The sequence below is a fragment of the Leishmania mexicana genome, chromosome 17, assembly GCF_000234665.1.
Source record: "Leishmania mexicana MHOM/GT/2001/U1103 complete genome, chromosome 17".
Lineage (NCBI taxonomy): Eukaryota > Euglenozoa > Kinetoplastea > Trypanosomatida > Trypanosomatidae > Leishmania > Leishmania mexicana.
The window spans coordinates 38,594-52,485 of NC_018321.1; the positions used below are offsets into that span (position 1 = coordinate 38,594).

The window sequence follows — 13,892 nt, forward strand, 5'->3', positions numbered from 1 at the left end:
GACAGAGGCCCACGTACAGGACCGGTGGAGCACAATAGACCTATGGGCACAAAGGATCAGCTCACACACACACACACACACATCGTCGACATCGCCACCTACAGTCTGTCCACCCTCTATCTGCTACGGTCGGCAACGGTTACTTTGGCCCTTTTCCCTTGCGTGTATGAGGCCGTGGGCGCGGCACACTGGCAGAATACCCTGGCGAAGAGGTACCGTACCTTGATGAGGATGGTTGTATTGCAGCACACACCGAGAGTCCGTGCCCAGATGTTGGCGTCCCTCCGTGTCTACCAGGGTGGGGTGTAAGCGTTTTGAATTCGGTGTGTGTGGGGGGAGGTTATTGCGGCTGTAACTTGTTCGTTCCTGGCACGCATTCCCAAATGACGGAAAGGACATTAAGCAGACCGCCCACACCCACACACACACCCACACACCACAGAGAGGGGAGGGGAGGAAGCACGTGCCCATTACAAAGCAAAACGATGACACCCACAACTTGATCCAATAAAAACAAGAAAAGAAAATAGACAAGAGCGACCACACATTATTTCAACAGTTGTTTTCATGGCAACGTGCCCAGCACACGCGGGGGGAGAAGGGGGAGAACCAGCAAAGGCGGAGGGCAGGAGAAGCACCCACACACGCGCTGACGGCTTCGAAACGGAGTCAGGGGTAGAAGAAGGGAAGGAGAGGACAGGGAGAGGGAAAGAGAACAGAGGAGAAGATGTGGCGGTTTACATTGCCGAAGGGAAAAGAACGAAAAACGAAGACGGTGAAGGCGAGGGAGGGGGAGGGAGGTGAGCAACACACGCACAATCCCGCAGAGGGACATCGTCGCCCTGCCTCGATGGCTAAAACGGGGGAGGAGGCTAGTCGCAAAGAAATACAGGACTGGCGGGGTATCGGCGGTCAGTAACAAAAACGAGTGCCCATACCCAGATGCGCAACTATATGCATACATGTACACACAACTGCGCCTGTTCCATGGCGGGTGTGGGTATGGATGTTCCAGCAAAACACAAGAAACGAAAACTTGAGGTTACGTGCAGCACGGAGGAGACCAGAGGAGACACGCACAATCACACAAGCAGCCGGAAGCACTGGGGTCACATCTGTCGATGAGTCCGGAGTGCAAGGAGGGAGGGAAGGGGAGGAGAGCTTAGCGAACGGGGAGGCCCCTAGCGTACACCAACGGAGCTCAACACTCTAGAAAAAAAAGAAGCCATCGCCCTCCACAGTCTGCACTTGTGCACTCTCTTCAACTACTTGCCACCTTCGGGTGGGGGGGGGGGGGGGGGGTAGAGAGGTGTGGAGGCAGGACCTATGCTAGAAGGGACACAACGCAGGCAAGGCGCTTCTTCTTCACACGTAGCGTGAAGATAGCCCCAGCACTCAGGCGCACACGCCGGCGTTGATGCCGGGGCCGCTCCAGTGCACACAAAAATATATAGAGAGAGAGACGAAACGAAAACTATTAAAGTGTTACAAGCCGAAAGCGTGCAGGCCGAGGACGGTAGCATGACACGGGACGAATGCCGGAGTTGAGCGCCACAGGGCTGCCCTCACCCTCTCTCCAGAGACAGCAACATGAAAGGCGACAGGACAAGCCCAGCGACCGTGAGCCTGGCAAAGCTACAATCATCACAGGCGTACCGTCTCCGTTCATTCACCCTTGCACACCAACATACATACTTGCTTTCCTCGCCTCGACGGGGGATTCACAGCCCGTGTCAACCCGCGGCATGAAAGAATAGCGCAGAGAGCGCACAAGAAACAGGTAGCATGAGCGCCATCGAATGGCCGCCCGTGCCCACTCGGCCGGGCCTCTATCATATACACGAGCGCCACACATTTACGAGCTCTACGGAGCATGGGAGGGCGCGTGGCAATATCAACGACGGCGCAACGCGCACGATGAGACCGCAAGGGCGCGAGAGACGCGCCGACACTATAATATAGAACTTCCGGACGCCTATGCCTCCTCGACTGTCATCTTGGAGAAAATCACTCGAAGGCACGCCTTGCATTATTCGGGTTTCGGGAAATACGGACGATAACAATCTCCTCGTCATCGGTCCCACTGTTTTCCACCGTACTATCAGGTATGCTATGTGCGTTCAACGGGACGGCAGCGCTCTCTGCTTCGGTAAAGCTCGGCAGACTGTTAGCTCTCTGCTGGAAAACAGGAGTCACCGACGGGCGCCGAGTGTCATTCATCAAACGGGTGAGCACACGCCAATCACACATCGACGAGCCGCCACCCGGCGAGCCTGGTACGCGCGGCCGCAATACGTCAGCAGTCCCGTCCCCCTCACGCGCTAAAGGATTTTCCGCTTCGCTGGGAGACACTTTCAAGCTTCCATCACCTGCGTCCTCACGGACCAACCGCAACCGTGTCTGCGACACCGTCGTAATGCGAACCGCAAGACGGTTCACCAGCCCCTGGCAGTAGTCCTCTTCGCTCACAGCACGACTCCGCGGCGGCGCGCCAACGCCCCACTTGCTCAGCAGCGGCTGCAGCTCCCGCACGCGCTGCGCAACGGGGTACGGCGCAAAGCAGCTCGCCAGCACGAAGGCAACGCCAGCAGCAGGGTCATTCATCGTCCCCACAGACGACAGCAGCGCGCCTGCAGCGCTCGAGGCCGTCTCCGTCGCTGTCTCATCCGGCACGATCGCCTCGATCTCAGTGCGCAGCGCAGCGTGACGGCGGCCAGACACAGCGTTCAGCTGGAACATCTCCACCGCGAACGGCACGCCGCGCAGCCCTTGCGGCCCCATCGCCGTGTGCGCAATGCCCGCGCGCTCGTCGTTCGACAGCGCCCACCACGCCGCCTCCGTCACGATAACCTGCCCGCCATTCGCAACAGCCTCCGTGCGCGCAGCCATGTTCGGCGTGTCACCGTAGTAGTCGTACCCCTTCGTCACCTCGTCGTACCGGATGTCGGCCAGCCCCGTGTGGATCCCCACGCGCACGCGCAGCCCGCACCACAGCGCAGCGTACTCCTCCTCGCTCAGCCGCGCAGTCGGTGGCACGTAGTCGTCCAGAGTGTCCACGCGCGCAAGCTCGAACTTGCGGTACGCGCTGTCCAGCGCCGCAGTACCCCAGCCGTGCCTCAGCAGCTTCGTCTGGATCTCGCACGCAAGGCTCACAGCGCTGTGCGCGCTCTTGCACGCGATCATGAACGAGTCGCCGATCGTCTTCACCTCGTAGCACCCGTACTTCTTCACCAGCTGCCGGATCACACGGTGGTGCGCAGCAATCGCCTCAGTCATCAGCTGCGGCAGCGCCGCCCACAGTGCAGTGCTGCTCTCGATGTCCGTGAAGACCAGCGTCACCGGCTCGTCACCGTCCTTCGGCGCGGCGTCGTTGTCGCGGCTGTCGATGCAGCAGTACAGAATCAGCGTGCAAGTTGTGATCAGCACCACACCACCCACGACGCAGCCAGCAATAACGCCGGCGCGTTGCGCAGGTGTCAGCGCATGCGACCTCTGGCGTGGCCGATACTCCATCGTCGGTGTGCTGGGAGAAGAAACCTGCGGCACCGTCGGGTCCAGCATCCGCTGCATCGACAATATCTCAATGTTCGACGCGCCGTAGTTCTTGTACACGCACGATTCACCGTTAGTCGTCGCCGTGCAGCCCCATTCGAAATTGCCGAGCGTAAAGCCGTCCGTCGTGACCCCACCGTTGACGTACACCGCATCCGTTAGCAGCTTCGTCTCCGCCACAGTCGTCGTGAAAACCAGCTCCCGAATGAAGCCGGCTATGATCACGTCACGCAGCAGAGACGGCGTGTGGTCAGCGGGGTCGGGGAAGATTTTGTGGAAGCGCCAAAGAATCGGCCAGCGAGCCTCTGCGTCGGCCGACGTGTCGGTCCACAGTGGCAGGCTGTTGAGCGACATCAGTCGCGCCTGCACAGACGTTGGCTGCACGGAAAACACTGACCGAAGCTCCTCGTAGTACATCGTCAGTTCATCAAAGCACACCAAAATCCTGGCATCGGTGTGCTTGGCAAGGAATTTCGAAAAGTGAACGCTGTCGCCATCCTTCATGCCAAGGACGAGATTAAGGGCCCGTGTTGACAGTACGCCGCTCAAGCTGTCCGTGAAGGAAATGGTGGTGATGGACGGGTCCGGCAAGTTGAAGGTGCCCGCCGTCTTGTACAGAATCTCTGAAATGCCATCTACCTCCTCTGCGGAGTACCCGCGTAACACCACGGCCGTGTCCTCACCCACATTCGTATTGGTGCGGAGAGCGTCGATCCTCGAGTACAGGACGTAAATCTCCTGCTCCAACGTTGGCATCAGGTACACGTAGTTGCGCCTCTGCGTCCGCAGTTGTGGAAGGTTGTACAGCGGGCTTAACACGAAGACTTCGCCAACGTTGAGTGCCTCCAAGATGGGCCCGGCAACGATGTCGACAGAATAGTTCGACACCTCCGCGTCAAACAGCGGCTGCGCTTCCGCCGTCTCTACGTTCAGAAATATCGATCTCACCGCGTACTCTTTGCAGGAGTTTTCGTTGGACACAATGGGCAGTACCTCGTTGAGCTGCATACCCGCATCGACCAGCTTCGGATAGCCCTGGTGTAGAAGCGCCAACACACTCACCGCCTTCACGATATCACTTCTCGATGAGCTGCACTCCGATTGCGGGTACCTAAAGCTCGAGCTCGGCACGCTATCCCACGATGTGTTCTTCAAGACCGTCATGATCGCCGAGTGACCGCCTTGGTTGCAGTAGCAGCTCGCACCCAGGAACTGCGCGATCAGTTCGCACGGGCCACCGTAGTCGCCTAGCACGTAGTCGCCACCGATGACGAACCGGTTCTGGTTGAACAGTCCGGCCTTGTACGTCGACCGGTTCACAATCCAGTCCGTCTTCTCGAGCGTCTGCTGCACAAGCGACCCCGATAGCCACCCCAGCACCATCAGTTTCGAAATACTCGGATGCGCCTGAAAGAACTCCTCCACCGTGTAATTCCGAGAAGGCGGCGCCTCAGACCGCGCTCTCTGCCCCGGCGTCTCCGTACTGTCGTCGTCGGGATAGTAGTCAAAGCTGCCAGAGTTTTCGATGTAGTGGCGCATCTGCACCTTGAACACCTCCATGTACTTCAGCCCCTCCTCACTGACTGGGGCCGTCGTGGCACTCGCGAGCACCCGACCGTCCTCCGGCTCAATGCTGCCCGCTCTCAGCAGGCGCCTGTACACATCAAGCACAACCCGCTGTATCATTGAGCAGGAGATGATGTACGCCGACGACGTACGCGGGTCCGTCAGCACCTTTTCGAGGAAATGGATCACCTGCTGCACGGGTGCAGCCCACAAGATGACCACCTGCGGGTGCGTGTCCGCCATCGCGTCAAAGGCTTCCTCATCCACCTCCACATTGATGTCGGAGTACGGCACGGTATACAAGGCGGCCGGTTCGCGCAACAAGGACGCGAGCGTGTCCTGCACGTACGTCATCTCCTCCCTGCCGAAATGCATACCGGTCAAGCGCATGAAGGCAACATGGCGAGCACGGAGTCTGTTGACAACGTATTGAAGGACAGCCTTGAGCTCCACCATCGGCTCAGCGCGGGTGAAGTACACAGAGTCGCTCCAGGTGCGCACGCGGGAGGAGCCGGTGAAGGGAGCGAGCATCATCAGCCCAGATTGGACCACATCAGCATTACTTAGGGCTGCCGTAAGGCGTCCATCCAAGTACGGCCCAAGCACGGTGAGCAGCTTCTCTTGACGGGCGAGGGAGTGAAGTATCACCTCCGCTACGTCATCCAGGTTGTCCTGGTCAGGGTCGGGATGAAGGATCTTGATGGGCCGCCCACCGGCGGCCGTGTACTGGGAGTTGTAGAAAGCCATGTCCATGCCTTTCCACAGGGCCTTGGCGTCATCATCGGTGTTAGTCTCGGTCGAATACATAGCGTTCAGAAGGTATACCGGCTCCCGTTCGGCGTCCTTGGTGATCTCCGCCAGCGCCCACGGTGCGCAGCACAGCACCACACACGCAACAGCAGTCGACACGAGGAGCTGTGCGGCGCGCAGCCGTGACATCGGACGGGCAGCATGGTCACCGGCACCGCCGTGGCGGAGGCACCCGCCGAGGGATGGTCGGATCTGCATCGGAATAGCGAAATGGGCAGCACAGCAACGGGGGGGAGACAGAGGGCCCAAGAGAATACACGGGCGCTGCCGTCCACACACGCGATGTCGCCAACCTGACAGAAGAATGAGCGTCGCGTCTGAGGAGAGAGTGGAGGAGGAGGTACGAGGGCGTAGGAGGGCAGCGGGGAGCTCCACGGTCCAGCGCGCAGGCGCGAGGGGCACAGATCGCAGACAGCGGAGTGGCGGCGCTAGCAAACAAAAACGGAAAAGAATATAGAAAAGTGTACGAAGAAACACAGCACTGCAAAACGCAAACGCGTGTTTGGCGAAGGACGTGTCGGCACAGAGGGAGGGGATCGATGAGGGGAGGGGGAGAGGGTGGGGAGCCCACTCGCACCAAGAAGCAGGAGGCAGAGAGCTGGGTGCGGAGGCCACCGCGGACCGGCACAGCGCCGGAGAACGTGCTCGCGACGGGAGGGCAAAGCACGAGCAGCTCCAGCTATGGCTACCTCTACTCGAGCACCTCTCTTGCCCTCGTGGACACGCGGGCAGTGCTGCTTCACCGGGGAGTTACGGGGTGCGGGTGGGAAAAAAGCCCCAGACTCTGGCTCGAGTGCGCCCTCAGTATCGTGATGAGCTGGTGGGTCGGAGAACTGAGACGGAGCGCAAGGGAGGCACAGTATAGGGTGACGGACGGTGGGAGTCAGGAAGAGCCGGAAGGTGCTGAGAAGATCTGTGCATCGGTGTGTGCGTGTGTGCGCGCGCGCAGATGCGTGGGAGGGGTAAGAGGCGGAGGGACGTCGAGTGGGCAGGGAGAGACACGGAAGAAACGGTGGAGCATGAAGGGCAGCGGCAGGCAGCACAGGTGGTGCCCAGATGCCCAAATACGTGCAACTCTGGTGCTTGCGTGTGCACGAGTTGCGTTCATCGCGCCTGCCCGCCGCATGGGCGCGCACACGTACACAGAAGTCCCCCGTCGGAGCCCTCCAGCGGCTGCCGGTGCCGCTCTTCGGTGGTCGCGTATGGAAGGTTTTCGTTCGCTGTCCTCAGGGTTACCTCCACGGGCAGTCCGCCAAATTTTCGGTACTTCGCTGTTGCCTCATGAGCGTCACACGCATACTCATTAGGTGGCACTACTGCTGTAGAAAAGGGGACATACAAGGAGACACGCCCCGCGCGCAGGAGGAAGGGGGAGGACATCGACGCCGTGGGCATGGCACCCTCTCCCAGCTCCGGGACAGCGAGGTGCCGGCATACACGAAGCAAAGAGAAACGCGAGGAGAAGCGACGAGGGAAGAAAAAGGCGGTGTCGCCGTGCCACGTCGCCGCCCACCCACCCCACCACGGCACCGGCGGAGCGCACACACACACAAACACGCAGGGCGATGCAAAGAGATTGGGAGAGCCGGCGTGTGAGCGTGTCCACGAAGTGGCCGCCGTTGAGGTGGAGAAGGAAATACACAGCCGCAGCCGCCGTCTACCAGCACCACCATATGCCTCGGCACGGCCCCAGCCTGCGGACAGTGGACGGAGGGACGGACGGAGGAAGGGGAGGCAGCCCCAATGTCACACAGCAAGAGAAGCATAGGAGTAAGGAGAGAACAAGGGCTGCGCTGTGCGCAGCGCCTTGAGACGAAGACCGAGCAGCGATTCGCGCGTGAAGCGAGGGTGGGGAGTGGGAAGAACGCGGTGCAGGGACAGCTCCGCAGGGGAGGGCAGGTGGGGTAGGAGACTTCCGGAGAGGACGTGAAGAAGGACGCCACACGCGGCACAGCACACCGAGCTCGCTCTCCAGCCTGTCACCATCTATCATGAGCAAGTCCGCAAGCATATGCATGCACACCGCCACAGCGCCTCTGCCGCTGTTGCACCACGGCTACATCCTGGTCGTCTAGGGTGAGCCGTCCGGCCGTCGAATTGGGGCATGCGCCTTACAGGTCCTCCCGCTCCTTCCTCGCGCCCTCTTCGCATACGTGCGGCGCGGTCGGCGCCAGACGGCCACGGATGGGCTACATGCCTTCAGCTGAGAGTAAGCCGCGGCCAGGGTCCTGCTCGAGGGCAGAAGCCGTGGCGTCTGTCGTGCGGGTAATAAGGGGGTGATGGCCTAGGTGCATATCGGATGGCTCGAGGAAGTCGGCCAGCAGCAGGCGAGGGCCTTCTGAGACCCTGCACACCCTGCCGCCTGCGTGCCATGCCTCCTCCTCCATCGCTTCAGACGGCGGCTTTCCATAGCAAGGTGTGGGGGCTCCTCACATGGGAGCCTGGAGGACTCAGTGGTGCCGTTCGGGGGTGCTCTCACCACGCTTCTGAGGCCTGCACCACATCAGCCCAGCTGGTCGGATGTAGAACGTGCCGCATCCTTCGCCCACGCACCGTGGGACTGACAGGTATGGTCCTCCCCGTGCCTTTCTCGTCCACCACTCTTGCTCCTCTCGCCTCCGCATGTCTTTCTTGCCTGCTATACAACATGGCGTCTGTGACTGACAGCGCATGCACACAGTGCTCGCATTTTCGGACCATGGGGCCTGTTTCAGAGCGCCGATGTTGCCTGGGGAGAGGGGGCGTGCTGGCTTGCCCGCGTGCGCCGCGACAAGCGGGACGCTGCAACGAGCCTGTGGTGGCAGGGGAATTCAACACTCTCCTCAATTTGCACGCCGTTGATACAAGCCAGGTGTGCGTCCCCCGCTGCTGAGCCCTCGGCCCGATGCGTAATGGCCCGGTGCCAGCGCCATCATGACTGCATGTCGCGTTTGGCACCGCACCAGCCCAGCCCGCCGACGCCAACCGTCCACAGCTGCACCCAAGGCCAGGCTGCAGGCTCCTGGCATCCCCACACAAAGCGGGCACTGGGCCCTGAGATGCCACGGTGAGGTGACCGGCATCTTCCGGAAGTCGAACAAAAGAAAAATACCGCCCTAGCCATCCGTTTGCGCGCGCTGCCCCTCTGGGCTTCCGCCCACTCGCACAGAGGTGAAGGGGAGGAGTGGGGAGGGGTTGGCATCGCATCCCCTACCGCTGCCCACACATCAGCACGAACCGCCGCGCGCTCGCAGGGTGTGGAGGGACGGAGCCAGGCTGGGCCACGCCGTGGGAAGGGGGCATCCACTTCGTGAGGCAGCAGGGGCATAAAAGCGCGGCAGGCGAACGTTGCGCGTTTCCGCCGCCAAAGACAGCTTCGCTATCGTCTTGATGGCGTTGGACACCAAGCGCTGCGCCCCGCGCCGCCAGCAGCGCTTGCCAAGGAATGTCTGCCCCACCCCCCAGGCCAATGCGAAGGAGCTCGTCGCCCGTTTTCATCAGCCGTGCCTCCTTGCCTGGTGACGCCGAAAGATCGGCAACCCTGATGCGTTGCAGGATGACGCGCGCCGTCGACACCAATATCAGCACCCACCTCTTCTTCCGCTGCGATGAGTGTGCCCACCAACACGTCTGTGGGTGAGCCCGCCGGGTGCTCGTCGAGGTTTCCTCCGCCGTGCATCACCTTCGTCAGCGCCGGGGTGGTGGGCATCTTTGCTTTCGGCGTCGCCCCTCTCTTGGCACCAAACCCGCTGGGCTGGGTCAGGCTTTCGCTTCCCTGGGTCAGGTGTCCGCGAGGTCTCTCGTTGGCACTGCTGTGCGTGGTGGCCTTCTGTCGACGTTCAATGCCTGGCTGCGAAGGCGGCAACCATGAATGAGCCAGTGGCGGTCGCTGCCCCTCTCTGTTGCCTGGTGCGCACGCCCATATGTGTTGGATCGTGCTTTTTTTTTGCTCGGGTTCGGCTTCCATGGGGCGACTCTGGCGGCGCCGAGTCTCACACGTGCGGCGGCGCCCTCCCACGGCGAAATCCGTCTCAGATGCCCGAGAGCCGGGGCCCGCGTAGAAACAGTTGGAAGCAAAGCAGGCGTGATGGGCCCGCCCGCTGTTCGACTGCCTCGGCCATCGATACGGTTAGAACGGGGAGAGTGCTTCGTCTCAGCATGGCGGGGGTCGCAAAGTAGGGCTGTGCAACACGGCCCATCCCCAGGTTCGGAGTCTTGCCCGCGGTGGAGCCACCGCCTTCGAGCTCCTTCAATCCCTTTCCCGATTGGGAAACTGGCGTAGGCGTTTGGGGCCTCTTCGTGGCACGGGGTCTCGTCCGGCTTCGTCTCGCGCGGTCATCGTCGGGCTTGCGTCGTCTCCCCGGGCTTCTGGTCCGCATGTTTTCCGCCGCCGCCCATTGACACAATGGGCGGTTTGGTGGGGGCGTGCGTCTGTGCTGGTTCCGTCGAGCGCGGTGGTGTTCTCGCCGCTGGCATCGTGCACTGCCCCAGCGCAACCGCGGCCTTGCAACAGCCCCTTCGCTTTGGCCTGGTGGGCGGAGAAATAAATGCAGCCCCCTGCGGCCCGTATGGCGACCGATCCGACAGTTTCAGCGCACCCAGCCTTCGTCTCTTCAGCGTCACGGGGGCACACCGCGATCAGCGATACGAGAGGAGAGAGCGCCGCGGCTCATCGCCGTTGCCCCAGGCCTCTCCATTCCTTGCGGTTCTGCCGGGCCAAGAGACTTCGGCTTTTGCGTCCATCCGCGAATGCAACGTGAGCTCCGCCCGTTTGACCAGGTAAGATGACGCGTCCGTCTTCGTCGAGGAGGGGAGGGGGGAGGGGGAGAAGGCAGCGGTGCCTCCCCGCGACAAGCCACGGATTGCTCCCTCCGTTTTCTATGGAGCATCACATAGCTGTCGACACGAGGCCGGACCGCCGCCGAGTAGCGCCCCCACTCATCGATGGTAGCGCGTCTCTTCTCTCCTCGCAGCCGACCCCATTTGCGAGATCGTTGGCGAACACTGGCGATGTCTGCCGATGCGGGGCGGAGGTGCTGTGAAAAGCGGAAGACGGGCAGGGCGACGGCTGAGAAAGTGAGCTGCAGGCCGCTTCCTGGACGGATGGCAAAAGGGGGAGAAGGAGGCGCAGGAGAAGGAGAGTGGTGTCGATGGTTCAGGTTACATAGATGTGCACGTGTGTGTGTGTGTGTGTGTGTGTGTGTGTGTGTGTGTGTGTGTATGTAACGTGCACGAAGGGGGGCGGCAAGCACAGCACAGCCGACTGGGTAACTGGCACGGTCTGATGCTGTTGTTTCTGTGGGACCTTGGAGCCCACAGAATCATGGCTCCGCGTATACTTGCTTTTCGGAACGCTGGCACTGTGTTCAGTCACGCTTCGAATTCGCAGAGGAGCACCCTTCCACCACCGCGGCACACGGGTTCATCCGATCTTTGAAGAGCCGCCGGTGCCGGTGAATTTACGCACCCCCTCACATCCGCCCCTCGGCGCCCCCCTCCCCCGTTATAATCGGTTGGCTTGCACGAGCTCAATGCTTTCCGTTACGTTTGGGGCGACTGAGAATGGGTGATGGGCGACGGCAGCCCCCTTCCCTCTCGCCTTTCAAACGGAAAGCATGTCTTCGCCCTCCCTCCTCCCCCCTGTCCCCGACGAAAGGGATAGCTGATAGCAGGGCGGCGGCGGCGGGAAGGGTGGGGCATTCTCAGAAGAAAAAAGCTAAGCCCCCCACCTTGTGTGCATACACAGATGTATATGTGTGCATGTGCCTGCACGCCTTCACCCGTGCTTGGCCACAGCGATGGTGAACATGGTGGGCGCGACGAAATGCCCAGAGATGTGGGCCGCGGCAGAAAGGGAGGGGCGAAAGGAGGGCGGGTAGGGGTCCGTGACGCCAGAGAGGACTAGCAACAACAACGAGAAACAAAGGTCAGGGGGCGGGGGGCGGGGCGGAAGCAAGAAACAACGTGGGCAAAGAAAACGAGCGGAAAATACGAAAAGACGGCACTCGCCTCACGCACTCACGGACCCCCCTCCTCCTCCTCCCCCTCCGCCCCAATATACCACGCACGCACTCGTGCGCAGAGAGAGCTCATGTGAGAGGGAGCGGTGGGAGCACCGGAGAAAGTCGAGGAAGAGAGCAAAGAATTGTGTGTCGACACAGAGGATGCGGGATAAGCAGGAACAGAGAGGGGGTGGGGGTTAGGATGGGGTGGAAGACAACAGCCGAAGAGAGACAAGAATAAATGTCTTCGTGTTTTCTTGCTTGACGTGTATGAGAAGTTGCGGGTTCGCAAAGTCGGATGCGGGCGCAGCGAAATACATGTACAGGCGTATACATGTTCACGTGTGTGCGTGCGCGCGTAGGCGTACCTATGTACAACGGAGAGCACGGGGAGGATGCACACAAAAGGAAAAGAACAAAACCACGGAGAAGACACGCACGCACACACACGCTCACATACAGGTGGCAGGAGAGCGGGCGGGTTCGCACAGAGGGAGGGAGAGAAAGCGAGGGGTGGGGCATGGTGTATGGTTGTGAGAGCCCAAAGCAGAGAGAGAGAAAACACAGAAAGGGCAGACCAGACGCGCGCACACGGTGGTTTTATAGAACGCGAAGAAACATACCAAGAGGGCATTACCTGCACTCGTCAACCGCACACACGCACACACACGTATACGCGTCCAAAGTGTATACTCGAACCAGGAAACATGAACAGCACAGACCAGGAAGCGAGGGAGAGGGAGGAGGGTGTGCGAGTGTAAAGACCGTTCGCTTATACCCGCCACACTCCTCGGCGAAACAAGCAGAAGAGCATGTGGAGAGGAAACCCGGAGAAGCTCTCCGGGCGACATACAAAGCGGCAAGGGCGCAGAACAGCAGGGAGTGGGGGCGTCCAAATATAACTAGATGTGCATACAGCACGTTGCAAGGCCATGCGTGTGCGTGCGTGCGCACAGGTCGCCACGGACACCTCCACACAGAAAAGCCTCTACACCTGTCAAGCAGCATAAGCGGTCCTCGTCACGTCGCCCACGCCCTATCGCATGGACTCCCCCTCCCTCTCGCGCAAGCCCCTTCTTCAGCCCCCACACACACACAACAACGAACACTATCGGGAGCAACACGCACACACACAGCACCGCGCCGATGCTCAGAGGCAATGGCACGCAGGGGTGTGGCACACGGATACAGACACGCACACGCCAACAAAAAGAAAACGTACACCCCTTCGGCCCGCCCTGCCGCGCACGCCCGTGTGCATCGGGCCACGACGGCGGCAGGTGCGCACAACACCGTGAGAGACGCGGAAACACACGAGAGACGCAGCGCCTCACCGGCGCAAGACTGGCCATCAAACCCGCACAGAGAGACAACGCTCGTCGGAGAGCCGCAACACGGCAAGCACGCACACACAGGAGACGCTCCCCCTCCCTACTAAGCCGGAACTGTTAACGACGTCCGTCCGCACGACTACAACGCATGCAACAACCCCCAAACCGCTCCATGAGAGCTGGTCGGACAGAGAAGGGGTGCGGGGTAGGAGTGGCCGTGGTCATGTCTGCCGATACCCCTCACGCACAGAGGGGGAGGCAGTGGCACCATTCTCAGCCGAGGCACAGGTGAACGCGCTGTCGCACACACGCTGCTCCCCTCTCCCGCGTCGCACATCTCAGAAGGCGGTGGGGGGCATCTGTGGAGGGGCGGGGGTGACGGCGGAGTCCGAATCGGCACGCCTTGCACTAAGCGCACACATCATCCCGCTCGCGTCATGCTGTGCGCAGCCATTCACTCAACCCCGCCACGGAGCGCACACAGCACAGAGACGTGATGCGAAGCAAAACAAGCCTGCCACCACCGGCACAGCTGCCGAAGGCGAGCTCCCGGCTCCCCCAGACTACGCCTCATCGGTCACATCCTCCGCCAACGGCTCCAGCAAGCTTGGGCGGCGGCGGCACCCTAGCTTCATCGGCATTCGCACAACGA

General features: G+C 61.0%; 1 protein-coding gene across 1 annotated transcript; it reads right to left on the reverse strand.

Moving 5' to 3' along the window:
* Positions 1-2,007: 2,007 nt before the first annotated feature.
* Positions 2,008-6,126, reverse strand: LMXM_17_0200 (receptor-type adenylate cyclase a; the record flags this gene model as incomplete). The annotated part of the gene is made up of 1 exon (XM_003873823.1): positions 2,008-6,126. The coding sequence occupies one exon, from the start codon at positions 6,124-6,126 to the stop codon at positions 2,008-2,010; it is 4,119 nt and encodes a 1,372-aa protein (XP_003873872.1).
* Between the last annotated feature and the right edge of the window lie 7,766 nt (positions 6,127-13,892).